At 39.9% G+C, this 21,467-nt stretch overlaps 3 protein-coding genes across 12 annotated transcripts in view; all 3 read left to right on the top strand.

The window, feature by feature from the left end:
* Window positions 1–294: 294 nt before the first annotated feature.
* slc35g1 (solute carrier family 35 member G1) lies at window positions 295–15,934 on the top strand. Its single transcript, XM_026277261.1, has 3 exons — window positions 295–750; window positions 12,487–12,661; window positions 13,596–15,934. The coding sequence occupies exons 1-3, from the start codon at window positions 447–449 to the stop codon at window positions 14,341–14,343; spliced, it is 1,227 nt and encodes a 408-aa protein (XP_026133046.1). The 5' UTR covers window positions 295–446; the 3' UTR covers window positions 14,344–15,934.
* Window positions 3,450–12,294, top strand: LOC113111964 (uncharacterized). 2 transcript variants are annotated; one of them, XR_003293379.1, is made up of 2 exons: window positions 3,450–12,039; window positions 12,147–12,294. XR_003293379.1 is itself a non-coding variant. In XM_026277259.1 (2 exons), the coding sequence occupies exon 2, from the start codon at window positions 4,752–4,754 to the stop codon at window positions 11,355–11,357; it is 6,606 nt and encodes a 2,201-aa protein (XP_026133044.1). In that variant the 5' UTR covers window positions 3,450–4,062; window positions 4,170–4,751; the 3' UTR covers window positions 11,358–12,294. The 2 variants fall into 2 exon arrangements, 1 of the variants encoding a protein (XP_026133044.1); XM_026277259.1 differs by having other exon boundaries at window positions 3,450–4,062; window positions 4,170–12,294.
* Window positions 15,935–20,776: 4,842 nt separating the features above from the next.
* plce1 (phospholipase C, epsilon 1) overlaps window positions 20,777–21,467 on the top strand; it is an 87,090-nt gene continuing 86,399 nt past the window's right edge. For 6 of the 9 annotated variants that reach the window (XM_026277250.1, XM_026277249.1, XM_026277251.1 and 3 more), the window contains exon 1: window positions 20,777–21,022. The gene's annotated coding sequence lies outside the window, so the exon portion shown is untranslated. The remainder of the gene's footprint in view (window positions 21,023–21,467) is intronic. The other 3 variants (XM_026277257.1, XM_026277253.1, XM_026277256.1) reach the window with 2 other exon arrangements.

Raw genomic sequence — 21,467 nt, 5'->3', positions numbered from 1 at the left:
CAGAAGTCACAAAGAGCTTTGTTACCAAGTTTGTTTGCTCACAAATAATGAGTTGACGACAGGAGCTTCCATTGCAGAAACTCAAAAGAAACCAAAAAAATGTTCCTAAATGCGTTTTCATTCAGCTAAAAACTATTTGGTGAATTATGAACTAAACGCCAAGACTCAAGATTTTTTTTTTTTTTTTTACGCCAAGACTCGATAATATCTAATGACATCGACATACAAATAACGCACGTGTGTGTCTCAAACGCTGGGAAACCTCATTGTCGTCCAACGGCTCTTCAAACGCATTTTGTCTTCCTCTAGCGGCAGATGAACGAAACCATCTATTTCCTTGTACAAGGTTAATCATTTAACTTGTTGCTCGGTACCATTTCTACCCGAAGGCAACCGTGTGTCAAGACGCGTGTTCAAGGTATGCCGAGCAGCGGTTGTCCTCTGTCATGGGTGATATTAGACAGCGCAATGGCTCTGTGAGTAATAATGACACAGATTTATCTGTTGTCCCTTACACAGCGGACGACATCAGGGTGCTTTATCATGAAGTTGACGATGGGGACGTTGGGGATGAAATTGAGTTGCGAAGTCGATCAGAAGTGCCCGTGGACGCAGAAGACTCCCGGTTGGACAATGTCACGGGGTTTTACCGGGTTTGTTTGCCGGTTTGCTGTCAGAGAAACGACACTGACCGTAATCAGGATGATGATGATGATGAGGAAGACACGGGGGCAAACACAGTTCAAAAAGGTAAACTGAGCTTATCTCTTACACGATCGGGAGATATCATTTATTAAAGAGCTATGGACCCTGAATGTAATCTCCGATCGATCTATTTCTGTTGTTTCTGCTTCTACACCTGTGTGACCTCTGTGACACTTTCAGTGTTACAGCAATGGAGAGCGGATAAATTCACCATTATAACGTACTGTACTTTAAATACTACTGTTACTGTAACTATTGATACTACTATAATAAATATACAGTAACTTGGTATTATAACAACCTTTCTTAAATAAATAATGAAATAAATGTAAAAAAAAAAAACAAGACTTTGATCTTTTCTTTAACGGTTAAACAAGGAAATTCCATGTTAATTTACCATGATTTAGAGTTTTAATAATAGCTGTAGTATCTATGACAAATCCCTTAATTTAGTTAAGGGTAACCCTTGCATCTTTTTTAAGAGTACCATTGATACTACAGTAAATCTAAGGTAACTTTGTATTAGCCATACGCCATCAAAAATTAAGCATAAGTAAATCAGATTTTACCAACACAACATATTTCTGATTGTTTTGAATGTGATCGCTTATCAATTTATAGCGATTTTACAGTACCTTAATAATAATAATAATAATTCCTTACATTTATATAGCGCTTTTCTAGACACTCAAAGCGCTTACATAGTCAGGGGGTCTCTCCTCATCCACCACCAGTGTGCAGCATCCACCTGGATGATGCGACGGCAGCCATAGTGTGCCAGAACGCCCACCACATACCAGTTTACTGGTGGAGAGGAGACAGAGAGATGAAGCCAATCAGCAGATATGGGGATTGATAGGAGGCCATGATGGTCAGAGGCCAATGGGCGAATTGAGCCACGATGCCGCGGTCACACCTCTACTCTTTTCAAAAAACATCCTGGGATTTTTAATGACCAAAGAGAGAGTCAGGACCTCGGTTTAATGTCTCATCCAAAGGACAGTGCTTGTTGACAGTATAGTGTCCCCATCACTACACTGAGGTGCTAGGACCCACACAGACCACAGGGTGAGCACCCCCTGTTGGCCTCACTAGCACCTCTTCCAGCAGCAACCTAGTTTTCCCAGGAGGTCTCCCGTCCAGGTACTGACCAGGCTCAGCCCTGCTTAGCGTTAGTGGGAAACCGGTCTTGGGCTCCAGGGTGATATGGCTGCCGGCCATATCATTAATATTATGGGATGAATGACAGTTACCATGGTAACTTCTTTTCATAAAAGCTGACGGAACAGTTACATTGTATCAAGCCCCTTACACACACACACACACACACATTACAACAGTAACCATTGTTTCCACTTTTAAAATATACTGTGGTTACTTAGCCACCTTAAACCCAAAAAATAAAGTTTTTAAAGTTATTATTTCTGCAGCTCAATACTTATAAATTATGTAATTATGTAAATTGTGCATTTTTGATTACAAGGGTGGCTAATTTTCCCCAACTGTGTGTACTGTAACAGAATAAAGTACAACAGGTCCCGTCCACTTGTCAGTAGTCTTCTTGGTTTAGGAAATTTAAGAAGTGTAGAAAATTGTTTTTCCAATGAAGAAATGAATGGGATTTTTATTCCCGGCTGGAACCCAACTGTAACACTCTGTTGTAGGAAACTCTGCTTCCCATGGTAACTTTTGAAAGGGGAACTCTTACACTGTATCAGGCTTGGCTGTTTTTCCTACTGTATTTGTAAATGAGGTTATGTGGTTTTGTATGACCAGGCAAGTACAGTACATTCTTAACGAACACTATAGAAGCTAGCTTCAGTGATGATAGCCAATTGTTTTACCATACTTTGATTTAACGTAAACTATGGTACTTAATGATCACCATATTCAAGTATCAGGTACTTGGTGTTTCCATTGTATTTCTTAAAGCATTTTTAGGTTGTCTTCTTGTCTCTTACAAGAAAAGGAAATAGAATTACATATTTTCACAGGGAGAGATAAACCAGAATTTCTTATCATAAGAACAGACTGGCTTTGTCTGAATTACTGTATGTGAATCACACAAGGAAACAGTATATTTTCTTGTATTTCCGTAGTGTTCTCTCTAAACAATCTGGTGAAGTTGTTTGTTAATCTTAAACCTGTATTGTTGGGAATGTTTTATGTTCCAGGGCCCATGATCTATGTGTGAGGCCAGGTCCTCAAGAGACATTTGATACAGTTTGGCGTTTGTCCAATGTTGGCAACCACACAACCTGATTAAGCATGAGCAAAGCTCACCAACAGGTAGTTAAGTTGTGTTTGGTTGGGTAATCCTCCTTGCCGTCACATTTGATTTCACTTCAGTGTCAGAATCACCAGCAGTGTGTAGAGATTCATGCTGTTTTGCTGCTTCCATCTCATTCCACACCAAGATCAAAATTCAGATCACTCTCCACAAAGCCAAATCCTGCTGTGTACTTCTCATGACTCATTTCCATCATTTGTGCAAACAGTTTGCCTAAAAAAACTGGTGCTAAAGTGCTTTCATAGGGTGCTCCAGTGAATAAACATTACCTTAAGAACCATGGTTTTATTATAGTAAAAGTGTAGTAACCATGTTTTTTTTTGGCATGTTGATGCCAAAGTTTTACTACAAATACCTAAACTATGGTTAGTGTAGCAAAACCATGGTTAATTTATTTTTTTACAATGGTTTATCAATAGTAACCAATGTTAATTTTGTTGTGGAAAATCTCAGTTTAACATGTCATTTGCAGTTTTATAGAACAAGCATTTTTGAAAAATGTCTCTTGAACTTGATGTAAAATCATAATAATAATTTTTTCCACCATTGGAGCAATTTTAGCTTGAAGTGCCTAAATGCTAAGGATATTGTTGTGAATTCTGCTGTCCGTAAAAAAAAGAAGCTTTGAAAGAAATTCAAATTCCAGTTTTGAAATTCAGTAAATGTATTTCCCTGTCATTCTAATTTTCTCTGGTTGGTGGCCAAATTTAAATTCACACACAGGAATTGAAAGGGAACAAGTTCTTCAAATTTGAATTTTTCTCAACCTTGGTGTAGAACTTTCCAGCAGGTGTCACTACTGTTTGTTTATGTGTATTTCAAGTGATGGATGTTATTTTTATTTTCCTGGGTATTTGAGGAAAATGTATACATTTACCATCTTATTCTAAATGCAAGCACATTTATGTTATTTATATATGTTCTAATATTACTAGGTCGCAGATATGCCTCTTATCATTCCTAGTCACCAGATTGTGAATCTGTACATGCGTAGTTAGTGAGTGCACAGGCGCCGCCTTTATTTTTCATTTTCATTCTGTCGTTGATCAGGACTGGTACGCTTGCCGGTAAGTGTCTGTAAACTGACATTGCTAGTAATTCAGATCTAAAAATAATATCGCATGATCGTGTCATTTCATTAGTTCTTTCTGATGTTTGTTTTGTTTCATTGCAGGTTTACAACCTAGCGATCTATAGTGACTAGTTAACTGACGAGCTAAACGTCACATATGACGAGCTGTGTATGTGTGCTCAATAAATGCTCAAAAAGTGGCTCGAGTTGTATTCGCCGTGCTTGTCCTGAAACCCTTCCAGTGGGGAGTTTACTGAGCTATAGCAGGTAGCTTAGAAGAAAACTGGACAGTTGTAAACCGCCGTCGGAGCCGTGCTAGGAAATTCACGGACACCGAGCGGGGGAGAAGCCATCGTTGTTGACAGAAGTCGGGATCGGAGACCCGTATACTGAGAAGGAAGCGGCCGTTAACAACACCACTGCAAAAGAAGAGCCGAAGTCAAGAGTTAACGGGGCCGTTAAAGTGCTGAATGACCGTGAGTAAGACAGTGTGATTAATAACAGCTGCGGAGCTATAACAACGCGACTATCAGCCGTAACAGCTGAGTCTAATCTTTTGAAGCGAATCTTTCTGAACGAGTCATTTGAGTCGACTCCTCTGAACGATTCTTTTTGAACGATTCTTTTTGCTAAAAAGTGATTTTAGTGATTTTGATCACCGGGAAGAGGATAAAGATATGAGAAATGGCAGATGAAAAACCAGATCTGGAGAGTTTAAAACGGAAACGCTCAAATGCACAACGAATCTTTACAACAAGAATAAACCGCCTTAATGTCAGTGCTGGCCGTTTACGTGAAGCTGAATTGTCAGAAGAGTTAGTGAAGTTGAAAGATGATTATGACAAACTCCTTGATGGTAGTAATGAGTATGTTGATGCACTAAGCCAAATAGATGCTACGGGTGATGACAGTGAGTCGCAGGATGCTCTGGCGAGGAGAGATGCCAGTGAGCAAAAATTCCTTGAAACTGAGAGTAAAATCATGGAAATGCTGTGGACTAAGTATGCAGAGCCAGACATAGATGCTCTTGTAAAACAGTTCAAATCTGCTTTTAATCGAGCTGAGGCACTCGGCACAAGTAAAGTGCCATGGGCGCAGCAGAGGGTCGAAAGTGGTAAACTGGAGAGGAAACTTCATGAACTCCGGGATGCTGTGTACACTTGGAGAGATTATCGTCCATATGGAAGAGACAAGTGGATGCTCTTTTTATCATTAAGAGAGGATAAAGAGCAACTGATGGATGGGTGGACATACAGACGTGAGGATGAGGTTATGAAGAGGGACAGTACAGAACTAAAAGGCCATGGTGAGGGGGCCGAGGATGAAGACGAGGGAGGAAATGATGTGGTCGGTGGGCATGTCATAACAGATATCAACAGCCTAACAACTGCAGATAGCATCACCTTTACCCAACCAGTAGCTCTTGCTATTGCTACTCCACCTGTTAACAGTCAGCCTGCTGTTGTCAGTCCACCCGCTGAGGGGCAGGAAACTGTAAATGTAACAAGTTCTCCTTCATTCATGTCTACAGACAGAGCAAGCATTTCTACTTGTGCTGCCAGAGGTTCTACAGCCATTAGTCAACCTCAAAGCAGGTATGGCACAGCTACTGCACACAATGCCTCCCAACAAATGTTACAGCCCATTCTGCAGTCAAGAAGGTCTGATAGTGGGCTTGGTGTCAGTTTCACCCTACCTTCAACTTTTGCCAGCACGCCACAATGGTTGAACGATCATGCTACTCTGCCTGTTGATCTCAGCATGGGACAAAGTAGTAGCATGCCATATAGTAACCCTGGTTCGCACGCTGGTGCAGAAAACAGCTCTCAGTGGGCCCGACCAAGAATAAAGCTCACACCAATAAGCTTACCTAAATTCTCCGGTGACCGGAGGAGTTATTGGCGTTGGAAGGCTGAATGGGAAAGTATCCAGGCACAAGCAGAACCTACAGGGTCTAGGGAATGCAAGAAACTTCACTTACTGGATAGTATAAGTGAGTCAGTGAAAAGTGAACTCAGGCTATATCGGTGCAGAGATGCGAATGATATCTTCAGGGAATTGGAGAACCATTATGGTGACAAAGCACACACGGCCGAAGAGATTGTGTTGGAGCTTCAATCACGACCTGCTGTAAAGAACCATCAGCCACGAGAAACGTTAGAGTTGATTCTAGCAGTGGAGAGGGCAGTACTGGATCTCTCAGACCTTGGGTGCGAAGATGCTGTACGCAATCAACTTGTGATTCGGTCTTTGGAGAGTAAACTCCCTGATGTTATGAAAAGAGAGTGGCTCATGTGTGTGAGAAATCCTGTAAATGACGTCCATCCTGGAAACCGTTTTGACAGGCTCTTGATGTTCCTGGAAGACCAAAAGTCATTGCTCGTCAGGTTGGAGCAGTTGCTGCCCAGCAAACCATGGCCTGCTAATGCTCCTGAGAGACCAAGCCACCGGGAGAAACCAGGTGACAGATGGAGAGAGAAGAAGTCTTTCACTAAGACTACAGTAAGTGAAGTCAAAAGAGAATCCAAGCAGTTACCATGTGCCGTGTGTGGTGATGGAGATCACGGAGGTAAACTGTTTCGTTGTAAAACTTTCAGAAAAGCCAATCTGTCAGAAAAGAAAGCTCAAGTGAAAAAGGTGAAAGCATGTACAAAGTGTTTGGATGTTCACGGAGTCGAGAGTGACTGTACTCCAAAGTTTCTCTGTCGTAAAGATGAGTGTAAGAAAGGCGACACTCCAGCGGACCACCATTATTTCCTTTGCCCTAAGGCGTCAACAAAGAAGGACACTGTTAAAAGGGAAAATAAAGAAGAGGAAAAGAGGCGAGCTCGAGGTCCAACAGAGGAGCAAGAGGCTGTGTTCGGTGAGTTGGGACTGACTCCTCACCAATTGGAAGCTGTCCGCAGAGCCTGTACTAACAAGGTGACATCGACAGTGTGTCCTGGCAAGAGTCTGATGCAACAAAGTGGTTTGAAAGAACATCCAGTCCTTATGATGCTCGTACACGTCACGACAAAGAGAGGAGACAGCCTTGGAGCTTTGGTTGATCTTGCTTCTGACACGAATTACATTACACACCAAGCTGCAGAAAGGCTCGGACTGAATGGTGAACCGGTTTCCCTTGTCGTGTATGGTGTTGGTACGATGAAGGTGAGAGTTGATACAAAAAGGTATCTCGTAAAAATAAAAGTGTGGACCTCCCGAGGAACTCTGAAACTCCACGAGATGATTTGCTATGGGATGGAAGACATCGCTAAAGTGGATCGAGTGGTGAAATCGGAGCGGCTAAAGCAATTTTTCCCTGAAGTAGAGCCAGGAGAATTGGCCCGCCCAAAAAAGATTGATCTTTTAATCAGCACTCGTGAAGGGCGATTAGCTCCACAAAGATTGCAAAGGGTTGGCGATTTAGTGTTGTGGGATGGTCCTCTGGGCAAGATCGTGAGTGGTGTGCATCCAGACCTCTTTGAAGATGTGGAGGTGGCTGCATGGCGGTCGAAGACACACTTTGCTCATTCAATGAGGACGGTAGCCGTCAAAGTTGAAGAACACTTGGTTGCAAGGCCAGGAAGCCATTTGGAGCAAGGAAACATAGCAGAAGTTCGAACGACAGCAGTGTGCAATAAAGAGGTCTTTGAGTGGCTAAAGTGGGACAGCATCGGTGCTGCCTGTGATCCTATCTGTGGAGGATGTCGCTGTGGAAAGTGCTCGCCGGGAGGAAAGGAGATGTCCCTAGCTGATGAAAAAGAGCTGGAGATAATAAAGGCAGGTCTAACCTTCAGAGAGGGAGATGCGCACAGCGACCAGCCCCACTGGGATGCGAAGTATCCCTGGATGGAAAACCCAGTCTCTCTTCCTAACAACCGAAAGGCTGTGGAAGCAACATTCCTGAGAACGGAGAAGCGGCTCATGAGAGACCCTCTGTGGAAAGAAGCTTACACGAAGCAAGTCCACGAGATGGTAGAGAGGGGAGCTGCTATTAAGCTCACTAAGGATGTTATGGACAGCTGGAAGGGTGCTGTGTGGTGGGTGAGTCACCTAACAGCCCCAAACCCCCATTCAGTAACTACGCCAGTACGACTAGTCTGGAACAGTAGCCAGGAGTTTGGAGGGGTCAGTATGAATAGTATTTTGCTTAAGGGCCCAGATGTCTTAAATCCCATCAGAGCGGTGCTCCTTAGATTTCGGGTGGGAGAACATGCAGCCATCGGAGACATCACCAAGATGTATAATTCGGTCTGGCTGGAGGAACAGGAAGTCCATGTGCATCGATTCCTATGGAGGGACTCACCGGAGGATGAGATTGAAGATTACGCTGTCGTGAGGGTGAACATGGGGGATAAACCTGCGGGATGTATTGCGCAGGTTGCCATGCGAGAGACCGCAAAGTTACCCCAGTTCTCTGAGATGAAGGAGGAAAGAAGGGTAATCGAGGAAGACTCCTATGTCGATGATCTCCTCACATCCCACAATGACCCACACCGTCTAAACAAGATTCAAGAGGGAGTGGAGAAGATACTAAGAACAGGAGGTTTCTACCTCAAGCCTTGGATCCGGTGTGGTCAAAGTGGGAGGAGAGAAGAGACCAAGTCCAGAACCATGACTCTGACTTTACCCAACCAGTTAAGGGAGGAAGATAACAAAGCCCTGGGGGTTGGTTACCTTGTGCAAGAGGACAAACTCTTTGTGATGGTCTCTATCAACTTCTCCAGTAGGAAGAAGAAGATGAGAACTGAGATTGACCTCACTGAAGGGGAAGTAGAAGTAAAAACACCAAACCCACTTACTCGTCGTGTTCTACTGAGTCAAATCGCTGGACTGTATGACCCGATCGGTCTAGTAACTCCTGTGAAGCAGAAAGGAGTAATCCTTGTGAGAAGAGCCTTCCAGGAAGCTGGTAAGCTTACTAAGGATACCTGGGATGAACCTCTGTCTGACGAGCTCAGAGGCAAGGCAATTGATCTGTTCAAGGAGTACGCTCGTCTGAGTAGTATTAAGTTCTACAGAAGCCTTACGCCTTCTGGCTGGAAAGATAGACCCTGGGGAATCACATTTTCTGACGGGAGCTGTGAGTCCTATGGTGCAGTACTTTACTTAAGATGGGAGACATCAAATGGTGTAGTCACTCGGCTAGTGGAGTCAAAGGCCAAGTTAACTCCTCTCAACCAGAAAGGTGATGCAGTTATGGCAGAGGTATGTGGGGCTGTCTTTGCCACACGTCTGAAAGGATACATGTTGAAGCATGGACGGTTGGACGTAGAGAAGTGGTATCATTTCATTGACAGTCAGACGGTGCTTGGAGCCATCCAGAGAGAGAGCTATGGTTTCCAGACATTTTTTGCGAACCGAATCGGGGAAATTCAGAAGGCTGGACCTGTAACTGACTGGTGGTGGATACCAGGCAAAGTCAACGTCGCTGATCTAGTCACAAGAGGGTGCGCTCCTGATCTGCTGGGTGAGAATTCTGTGTGGCAGAAAGGTCCCGAGTTTCTCTCTGATCCAGTCGAGGATTGGCCCATAAAGTCGGCCTCAGAAGTGGCAGTTGATGCAAGAGAGGTAGTGAGTAAGCTCCAGAGAAAAGCCTTTTCAGCAGTCCTTACCAGAGTTCAAGCCAAGAAATTGTTACATCTTGGCAGTCTTGGTGGTGAAGATCCAATAGTCACAGATGGAGAAAGCGGGGCTTCACTGTCCTCTGAAAAAGGGAAGAAAGTTACCTTAACTGAGACTAAGGAAGAGGAGACTCTGTGGGGAGCCGCACTCATAGACCAAGTGGATCCAACAAGGTGCAGTTCTCTTACTAGACTTTGTGGAATAGTTGGTTATATCCGCAGAGCTGTAAGGAAGTGGTTGGCCCGTGTACGCAGGGCCTCCAAGCCAGCAAAGTGGGAGGCAGTATTGACAGTTAAGGAACGCGAAGTTGCATTCCAAGACCTGTGCTTAGCTGCCCAAAATGGAGTTATGTTTCCTGTGACCACGCTAAACAGGCTTGTTGTAAGCAGGGATGGGGCTTCAGGGCTCCTGAGATGTCATGGTAGAGTCCAGGATTTGACCCAGGGAGAGATTGGTGTACCTTTGGTTCCCTACAAGGCATGGATTAGCGCTCTTCTCACGAGAGAGGCTCATGAAGCTAACCACGAAGGGGTTGCTGGCACACATCTCCGTGTGAGATCTAAAGCATGGGTGATAAGGGGTTCAAGGATTGCCAGAAATGTTGTTGATTCTTGTATGCATTGCCGGAAGATCAAAGCAAAAATGTGTAAACAGGTAATGGGTGAACTTCCCCTTGAACGAACTAAACCAGCCGCACCATTCGAGTTTACAACATTAGACCTTTTCGGTCCCTATGTTGTTAAAGATACTGTAAAACGAAGAACGGAGATGAAAATCTGGGGTGTGGTGTTCAGCTGTATGGCTTCAAGAGCAGTACATGCTGACATTGTAGAAGATCTGTCGACGGAAGGATTCCTGAAAACATACCAGCGCTTCACAGCTCTCAGGGGTCACCCAAGAAAGCTTTGGTCGGACCAAGGGACCAACTTTATGGGTGCCAAACCAGTATTACAGGAGCTTTATGAGTTCCTAAGTAACATTGACAAGGATCAGGTCCAGAGGAAAGCAGTAGTTGAAGGAACCGATTGGACATGGGTGTTTCACCCGGCAGACTCTCCCCATCGAAATGGAGCAGCTGAGGCAGCAGTTCGTGTACTCAAGAGGGCGTTAAGTAGTGTTGGCAAGGGATGTAATCTGACAGCGCTAGAGTTCCAAACCCTTCTGTACCTGGCTGCTAATCTGTCGAATGAGAGACCTATCGGTGCCAGAGCTCAGGTACAAGACGAGACCGTGGAAGTAATCACTCCCAACTCACTTCTGCTTGGTCGTGCAGGACCCAGTGGGGACTCACGAGGGTTTGAGTATCCAACTTACCCCGTTGTGCGTCTGAGAACAATCCAGATTGAGGTTAATAAGTTTTGGAAGCGTTGGAGTCAGCTGGCAGGTCCAAACCTCTACATCCGGCAAAAGTGGCATGCACCTGCTAGAAATGTTGCAGCGGGTGACCTGGTATGGTTAGCTGATCAGAACGCACTGAGGGGCCAGTTCAGGCTGGGTCGAGTCGTGGAAGTGTGTCCTGATGCGAGGGGTGTAGTACGAGATGTGAGAGTGGCAACATGTCGAAGTTGTCCAGTTTCCGGTGGGCAATCCAAGAGAAACCGAGTTGAGGACAACTATCCCTCCACCATTCTCCACAGGGATGTTAGAAGGTTGGTGGTTCTGCTTCCAGTGGAGGAGCAGTAAAGGATCCCCACCATGGTGTGTTTCGGTATAGGATCCCCACCATGGTGTGTTTCGGTATAGGATCCCCACCATGGTGTGTTTCGGTAAAGGTTCCCCACCATGGTGTGTTTCGGAGAAGGATCAAGACTTTCCCCACTACCATCCTCCTCAAGGCTGGTAGTGTGTTTCGGTAAAGGAGGTTGTTATGTCATCAAGAACAATTTGTGTTGTTTCAGACATTAAAACCATCTTGAAGATATAAGTATTAATGTTATAACGTAATATGTTTATTCATTTGGAAGTATGCAATGTTATTTGCATGGTTATGGAGAAATGTTATGTCTAAAAGGGAATTGTTTGGTTAGGATGGCCTACTTGGATTTTAGAATCAGTAGGCCAAGTGGGAGGTGTAGAACTTTCCAGCAGGTGTCACTACTGTTTGTTTATGTGTATTTCAAGTGATGGATGTTATTTTTATTTTCCTGGGTATTTGAGGAAAATGTATACATTTACCATCTTATTCTAAATGCAAGCACATTTATGTTATTTATATATGTTCTAATATTACTAGGTCGCAGATATGCCTCTTATCATTCCTAGTCACCAGATTGTGAATCTGTACATGCGTAGTTAGTGAGTGCACAGGCGCCGCCTTTATTTTTCATTTTCATTCTGTCGTTGATCAGGACTGGTACGCTTGCCGGTAAGTGTCTGTAAACTGACATTGCTAGTAATTCAGATCTAAAAATAATATCGCATGATCGTGTCATTTCATTAGTTCTTTCTGATGTTTGTTTTGTTTCATTGCAGGTTTACAACCTAGCGATCTATAGTGACTAGTTAACTGACGAGCTAAACGTCACATATGACGAGCTGTGTATGTGTGCTCAATAAATGCTCAAAAAGTGGCTCGAGTTGTATTCGCCGTGCTTGTCCTGAAACCCTTCCAGTGGGGAGTTTACTGAGCTATAGCAGGTAGCTTAGAAGAAAACTGGACACTTGGTCACAAGGATAATTTAGTTTTAGTGGCTTTTCTGAGCAAATATTTGTTTATGCAGTCAAAACTAATAATTATTCAGCATACCATCTTATTTATGTGTAATTGACTAACAGGTGTGATGTAAAGCTGTTTTCTTATATTCATCCACAGAAAAGAAACCAGCATGTCCGGGGCTGGGCCTCCTGTACACCTTGTTAGCATCCGTCTTCTTCTCCTCTGCCGCTCTTCTTGTGAAGAAAATTGAGGGGATACACGCCATAGAAATCAGTGCAATTCGGTGCTTCTTCCAGATGCTGTTTGTCATGCCAGCCATGATATATTACAAGTATGAATCTATCATATGAGTATAAATCTATCAAAGAATCTATGAAATAAGTATGAATCTGTTATGATGGAAGTATGAATCTGATATAATTAAAAGAATCTATAGTACAAGTATGAATCTATAATAGAAGTTTGAATGTATAATACAAGTATGAATCTGTAACACAAGTATCATATTATAACACAAATATAAATCTGATGTATTACAAGTAAGAATATATAATACAAGTATGAATTTAGAATACAAGTATGAATCTGATATATTACAAGTATGAATCTGATGTTATAAGTTTGCATCTGACAAGTATGAATGTATAATACAATTATGAATCTGATTACAATTATATTACAAGAAGATATAATACAAGTATGATAGTATAAAACAAATATAAATCGAATGTATTACAAGTAAGAATATTTAATACAAGTATGAATTTAGAATACAAGTATGAATCTGATATATTACAAGTCTGAATTTATGATACAAGTACACATCTTATATATAACAAGTAGGAATCCATAGGACAAATATAAACATATTACAAATATGATATGATATATTACAAGAATCTACAATACAAGTATGAATCTGATGTTACAAGCTTGAATCTGATATATTACAAAAATCTAGCTATCTTACATGATACAAGACACTATAATACGAGTATGAATCTGATATCTTAAGACTCTATAAAACAAGTATGGATCTGATATCTTACAAGTAAGGCTTTAAAATACAAGTATGAATCTGATACATTTAAAAGAAGCCATAAAACAAGTATAAAACTGATACATTTTCAAGTAAGTATCAATCTAAAATACTACTTATGAATGTTTAAAGTATTACAAGTATCAATCTCTTCACCCTGTTGTTAGATTCGATAATAATTGGACTCCACAATGTGGAAATAACCTACAACCTTTATTTTTTTCAGTACTGGTTTTTTGGGACCCAGAGATATGCGAATCTACCTGTTCTTCAGAGGCTTCCTGGGCTCCAACGCCATGATCTTGTTGTATTATGCAGTTCTGCAGATGCCCCTAGCGGATGCCACAGTTATAGTGTTCAGTAATCCAGTCTTCACATCCTTGCTGGCTTGGATTTTCCTCAAGGAGAGGTGCACCATATGGGACGTTGTTTTTACGATTTTTACGCTCACCGGCGTCATACTGATAGCCAGACCTCCCTTCCTCTTTGGTGGAGAGCTGTCAGGGATTGAAGGAGACTACACCAATCACATCAAAGGCACGGTGGCTGCCTTTGCAGGGGCGATCGGAGCGGCTTGCACTATGGTCATCCTGAGAAAAATAGGGAAAAGTGTTCATTACTACCTCTCTGTGTGGTACTATGCAGTCCTGGGACTCATCGAGTGTGTCATTGTTTTGTTCATCTTGGACGAATGGACCATTCCGTTCTGCGGCTGGGACAGGTGGACGCTCATGGCCATCGGGGTGCTCGGGATAGCTGGCCAGACGTTCCTTACCAAAGCCCTACAGATTGAGAAAGCAGGGCCTGTTGCACTGATGAGGACGATGGATGTGGTCCTGGCGTTCATTCTGCAGTTCCTTTTCCTCAACCGCAAACCGACATGGTGGAGTCTGGGAGGAGCGCTGTGTGTGATTAGCAGCACTAGTGGGGTGGCCATAAGGAAGTGGTATAACAGCACAAAAAATAAGAGCTGATTGCATATTATAGTGAGACAGGGGAAAAAAAACAACATTTTATATGTTTGCTACAAATAATTGCTGCATTAGATACCAAAGAAGCTGTATTACTGTAAAAACATGCATTGAAAGTCTGAGATTTTTTCTTTTGTCTTTGACCTTACTGTATGCAGTATGTACAGTATATGAAAGTATTTTAAGCGATTTTGTAGTTTCTTAAAGTCAATATTCTTAATGAAGACAACATATATTTTTATTATATTTTAAAGATGGTACTTTTGAGACTGTAGTTCTGTTTTATCATGTAGAGAGTATAGTAGACAACATGATAATAGACTGCTGGTCAGGACCTGAGCTTGATGTGTGTAAATCCCCCAAAATATCATTCCATCCTTTTTACTCACATTCATGCCATTGCAAAGCAGTATGATTTTTTTTGGTTTCCCCTTGGAACATAAAAAGAGATTTTTTGATTCTCAAAGTCACTCATAGATTCTATAAGTATTCCATGATTTATAATCTTTTGAAATCCATGCTAAATGACTGCAATAAAAAAATGGGGAAAGAAACACTACAAAATGGCTTTAATATACTATTTAGCCTGCTATAATAATATATTTCAAGTCACATGGTAGATTTGTATGAGGTAATGCTGAAATCGAAGTAGTTATTTCCTGAAAATCTTCTTCTTTAGCTCCGTTCGGCATCATCCACTTGACGTGAATGATGCTGAATGTCATTTGTTGCTGCATTCTATTCACTTTCATTGTATGGAAAGAACAGGGTGAACATTCTGCCAAATATCTACATTTTTCCTCCACGGAAGGACATTTGGAACAACACAAGGATAAGTAAATGATGACAGGATAACATTGGGGGGAGCAAACTATCCCTTTAAAACTCTTTGCACTTTGTTGTTGACCATGTCCTGTAACTGGTATTACTTTTAAAAGGAAAACACAGGGTCAACAGTATGTCGCAATATTTTTGCGAGCTCATTTTAAGGTTCTGAATGATATGTGTTTAAATATGCAATTAGTCATTTGTTCTGAACCTTGATGAACCTCTTGAACTCTGTCCTTATGTACCTTAGACATCCACACCGGTTTACTTTACAAATATTTTCCTGATATAGAATGAGTCATACTTATTTATTTTTCTATCGGACATGTGTCTCGGTGCAAAGAAAATTATTTTGAGTTGTTACAAGAGGCTGTGTCTATAAGTAATGGCTGTTCAGTCACTCTGAAATTATTATTTTCGTTTGTTTTACCTTTACAATTATTTAATTTGATAATTTTATTTAAACATGTTTGTGAAAACTGACCTAAAAGCACTTCACACACTTGTTGTGTCAGTTTACCTGTATTAAAAGCACTGTAAACGGTTTACTGATACTTCACCAGCAATTTATGGAAATGCTGCCTTAAGTTTTTTTTTTTTTTTTTTTTTTTTAATCTGATGAGATTTCTGTTAATGATCTATTAATGTGCGAGCAGATCCCTCCATATTATTCATTGAATAATGTTGTTGATTTGAATAATGCCTGCTGTAGATTCCACATTACATATTTATATGACTGAGCTTTAGTAGTTAAAATAAATGAAAGATTCGCTGACTACAGTGTCTTTTTTTGGAAGTACTAATCAAGAACTGAAATTTGCAGGCTACAATGTGGTAACCATGTGATTCTCCAAGGGTTATAGCTGCATTCTTGTGGATTTTCTGTTCTTTCTTTCATTATTTTGTGATTTTCCACCTTAGATGGGATCATTTTAATCACATACTTCATGCTTTGTGTATATATTTAAGGATTCTCTGTTAAATGCTATACACAGCAGACAGCATCGTTTAAAGGAATATTTCCTAAAAAATTAAATTTACTTGAGATTTACTCTAGCCAAGATGGAGAGTTTTTCATAACAATCAATTTGGATAAATTAATCATTACATCACTAGCTCAGCAATCATAGATCCTCTGCAGTGAATGGGTGCCGTCCGAACAGCTAATAAAAACATCACAATAATCCACACGGCTCTAGGCAATCAATGTCTTGTGAAGTAAAAAGCTGTGGCTTTATAAGAAACAAATCCATCATTAAGGCTTTGTAACTTTAATCGACTGTAATTTTATCAGCTGTTTGGACTCATTCTGACGGCACCCATTCACTGAAGAGTATTCATCGGTGAGTAAGGGATTTAATGTCTCCAAATCTGTTCTGATAATGAAATAAATGTGCAAATTTACTTCTTGGATGGCTTGAAGGAGTAAATGTTGAGCAAATTTAAATTTGGGGGTGAACTATTCCTCTGAGATTTAATTTCAGTGATATTCTGTCCATCATTCAGAGCTGTTTGCTTTCTAACAAGAACAAGCTGTTTTGCCCTCTATCCTCAGACAAATGGCCCCAGACTGTGTGGTAAGTAACACTACACATGAACAGCCTGTTCCAATGCAGTACATTTACACTGTCAACAGACAACAGCAGCAGGCTTTAATGATAGACCAACACAGATTCAATAAACACACAAGGAACAGCTTCTAATTAACGCTTTGGCTATTTGAGTTTCACCCTTTAATCTCCTAAAACAAACAATATATACCCATAGATTACCTTGCCTAAAATGTACTATTCATTCAGACTTTTATTGCATTTTTCTTCACAAAAAATGTACTTTGGATAACAATGCCACTATAGAAACTTGCTTTGGATAAAAGTGTATGCTATAGATAAAAGTAAACATGCACAACAAACTGATATTTTATAGGGTTTGCCCAAAATATTCCACATATTTGCTATCATTGTGCACCATACAGAACTGAATTGATAATGCCTTTAAACATTCTTAAATAATAGCAAACAGGACAAAAGACTGTTATTTGATTTACATTTCAATGAAGCAGGATTAAAATGCAATGCATTTCAATAAACAATACCTTTTAGATTTAAAAGAATCTGATTAGATTCTTGGTATTTTAAAAGCATATATTTCCCCACATGTTGTTCATTATAATGCATATTGTACATGATAATTTTGTTAATTTTCATAATCATAGATCATCAGTACACTGACAAATTACTCAGAAATTGCAAACAATTACAAACACGCTGCAAAAAAAAAAAAGTATTTACTTGTAAAATATACTCCAATAATGTTGTTTTATTTTTTTATGTAAAATTAAGAAAAAAAAGTATGAAGGAATTTTGACATTTTCTAATGTTTATTATAAGCACATGTGTGTGGTTATAGCTCAGTATAGCACAATATCAATATTAGTTCAATAGTTTAATCTTAATTATTTGAAAACGTATTAAAATATATATATTGTGAAATATATATCACATTCTGCCACATGGAAACTGCAAATCTGAGATATTATATAATGCTGATAGCTGATACTTCATAACAGTTGGTCAAAAGAACCTAACGGATGTTATAGATATAAACAAACAATAAGAAAGTGGATAAGCATACATGCTTTTTGTTTGAATCTGATTACATAACAGTGCTTAGTCACTCTGAGTGAGCATTTTCAAAACGGTTTGTCAGCATCCATTCATTTCAAGTCGTCAGTTGACGTTGCTATCCAGTAGAGGGAGGCAGTGTAACACAGATCACGAGGAGACAATGACAGGTTTAGATCAACACCATCTTCAGTTGTTGAGACTTCAGTTGATGGAAACCTTCACTTGCAGATGTTTAGATGGCAAGACAAAACAAAAAGCCCACAGAGTGACAGATTATGAAGTTCCACCAGAATAGCAAACACTTTTGTACAAACATGTGACAGTCTTATTTGAATCTTTACAAGTGCATGAAGCCTTGTTTAAAAGTCTCATCCTAAAAAACGGAGAAAAAATAAATAAATTACGTGTGCATAATTGTGCAACAAGCGCAAGTCGTGTAAACATGAATGATCAGAAATTATTGCATGAAAGCCAAAAACTGAATCATAAAAGCACATAAAAGACTGTCGTAGTGAACTGCAATATACAAAGGATTACTTGTGTGGTTTTGTTAATGAATTGCAACTGAAAAGCAACAGTTCCACATGCTGTAGGATTACATGTGACAGATTGACTGGGAGTGGAAGAATTGCACATTCTTTTTGGATGGCATAAGAGTTCCCTCCTTGTGGACTAAGAATCGGAAAAACCATTGCTATTCTGCCAAGAATACAAACACATAGTTAAAGTAAATATGCATTGGCATATTTCTATATGATAATTTGCCTAATAGCCCATTTTATATTTCCTTTAAAGACTGAGTAATGTATGGTGGGAGGAGTTGGACACAAACCCCTCTGTTAGGACTGTACTAGGTGTGGATTACCACTGCATGCATAAACACAGCATAACAAACATGAAGAAAAAAGAATCGACTAGCACAATACAAAATCACAAACATGAGTTTACTACGTGAAAACATCTGGCTTCATTCTGTGATCTTATTCTTCCAATAAAGCAATGGTATAATTAATCTAGTTTGGGACAAGGGGAAATCAAACAATGTTATCACTTCGGTAAAAGGAAGTAGCCTTCAGATGTAGCCAAAACCAGATAATCTCCATGCAGCATTCCCACAAGTGCAATGGTACTTCACTAATCGTAGTTTACAGTGCTTTAACTAATGGCATACCATGGTACTATAAAAGTAATTAAATAAAGAAATAAAAATGGGAATATATATATATATAGTTATTATTATTTATTATTTTTAATTGTCAAAAAATTTGGTATTGATAATGTGTCACATATGGCTTTGTATTGAGTCATTTACAAATTAGACACAACTTTGCCAGAAGTTTTTGTCTGTTTTTGCTCCACCAATCAAAATAATTCTATTTGGAATAGATACACACAATAGAGGCGTTATTTCATAACTCAGTGTTTTAAATGAATCGATTGACTGATTCAATGACTCACTGATAAATACAATCACTTGTCGCCACCTGCTGGTGTATTTTGTCCATTTTTGCTCCACCAATGAAAATAGAAGTCAAAACAGGATCAATCATAGGATCAACTGTTTTATTCATAAATACAATCACTTGTTGCCACCTACTGGCATAATATCAGAATATTAGAACTCTTGGAAACAGCTTGGCCAATCGAATTTGAGGAGGAAATAAAGTACTGTGTAAATATTCATATTTTAAGTGATATCTAATACACATGACTACCATATCATGTAGTAATTTGGATGCTGTGAAAATAGTCCCAAAAGCTGAAAGAGGATAAAGGGTTAATCAACATGTTGTCCTTCTTCAAATAGAATATTAATGTGACTGAATCAATCAGCGTTTTGAATTAATTGATTGAAAGAAGGAATAATTCAGTGACTCACTTACATTCACTTGGTAACTGCTCGCATACGTGTTGTAAACTGCAGAAAGGATCACTCACAATCCCTATCACATATCAGAACTCTTGGAAGACTGCTTAGCTAATCAAATATTAATATGTGACCCTGGACCACAAAAGCAGTCTTAAGTCTCTGGGGTATATTTGTAGGAATAGCCAAAAATACATTGTTTGGGTCAAAATGAAAGTTTTTTCTTTTATGCCAAAAGTCATTAGGATATTAAGTAAAGATCATGTTCCATTAAGTTATTTATTTATTTATTCATTATTATTTCCTACTATATTAAAACTTATTTGTTAACTAGTAATATGCATTGTTTTGAAGTTCTTTTGCACAACGTTAAATCTGATTTCCTCAACATTTCGAATTTTTCGCACCCTCAGATTCCAGATTTTCAAATACCTGTATCTCATCCAAATATTGTCCCAACAAACCACACATCAATGGAAAGTTTATTCATTCAGCTTTCAGATGATTTATAAATCTCAATTTCAGAAAATTGACACTTATGACTGGTTTTGTGGTCCAGGGTCACATATAGCTAATCGGATACACACGACAGTCATATTATTAATTAGTATTTTACTCCACCATTGAAAATAGTCCCAAAAGTCGAAACAGGATCAACCACTGAAAGTCTATGAGCAAAACAGTAGCGGCATTACATTGATCAATTGATTAGACGATTCAGTGACTCATCTATAAATACAGTCGCTTGTCGCCACCTACTGGCTGAGAGTTGTAAACCTGCAATGACAGTCAGTCCCCACCAATCAGAACTCTTGGAAAACAGCTCGACCAATGGAATGCGAGGAAGAAACTGCTGTTAATTTGTTATTTTATTATATTTTATGTGATATATAAGAAGCATGACTACCTTATTAGGTACCGTGTAGTATTTAACTGGCATAGTACTCTAATAATTAATTTAATTTATACCGTGGTTGTACCATCTAAAAACGATAACTATTACCATGGTAGATCCCCCTGTAACTTCTTAAAGTGAAATATTTGGTATTTATGTCGACATGCAAGCATGAGTCTATGACAGTAATGAAGTGTGTCAGTCTATTGAGCGCTACAGAGAGTTAAAGTCCTCCTCAGACATTCCTATGCAGTTACACCTCTGCAACAGTTATTGTGCTGGCTTCGCTGCACTGTCTGTCTGCTGCTGACTGACTGACTGAGTTTCCCGCCTCGACCAATTTAAACGCATCTTTGTGTTCTACGGTTGCTGCGGGACTCTGCAAACAGTCAATTTCTGAAAGCAGGATGAAGTTTCACTCAGTTTCGCGTGTGAGGCGGTTTTCTGCTGTGACTTGCTGTTGCGGTGAGTTGTTTTTCCTGCCCTTAGCACGTGTTTATATTACGTTTGTAGTGTTAAATCTTATGTTTATCTGAATTGACTACAATCGAGCGTCAAAACGACTTTTGATGTAGTGTGCGAGTTGATAAATTGCGTTGTCGGATTACAACAATCGGAAATGAATGAAAGAAACAACGTTACAGTTTGTCTTGCTAACGTTACTCGCGTGTGTTCATTCACCTCAGTGGTTTTCATTTCGTGTATATGTAAGCTATACAGTGATAGCCTATAATATTCACTTTATAGATGGTACTATCATGATAGTAGCTAATAACTAACGTTACCATTGTTTTGCTATAGTTTGTAACTTTTTGCTAGTAAAATCTCATCAGTGTTTAAGCAGGTGTTAAAGGTTCGACTGTGACAGGATGTTTCTATTAAAGACATCGTCTGTGATTGTGTGTATATG

Source organism: Carassius auratus, chromosome 12, assembly GCF_003368295.1.
Source record: "Carassius auratus strain Wakin chromosome 12, ASM336829v1, whole genome shotgun sequence".
NCBI lineage: Eukaryota > Metazoa > Chordata > Actinopteri > Cypriniformes > Cyprinidae > Carassius > Carassius auratus.
The sequence above is the reverse complement of the archived record's forward strand: the minus strand, read 5'-3'. Positions and strand labels throughout refer to the sequence as shown.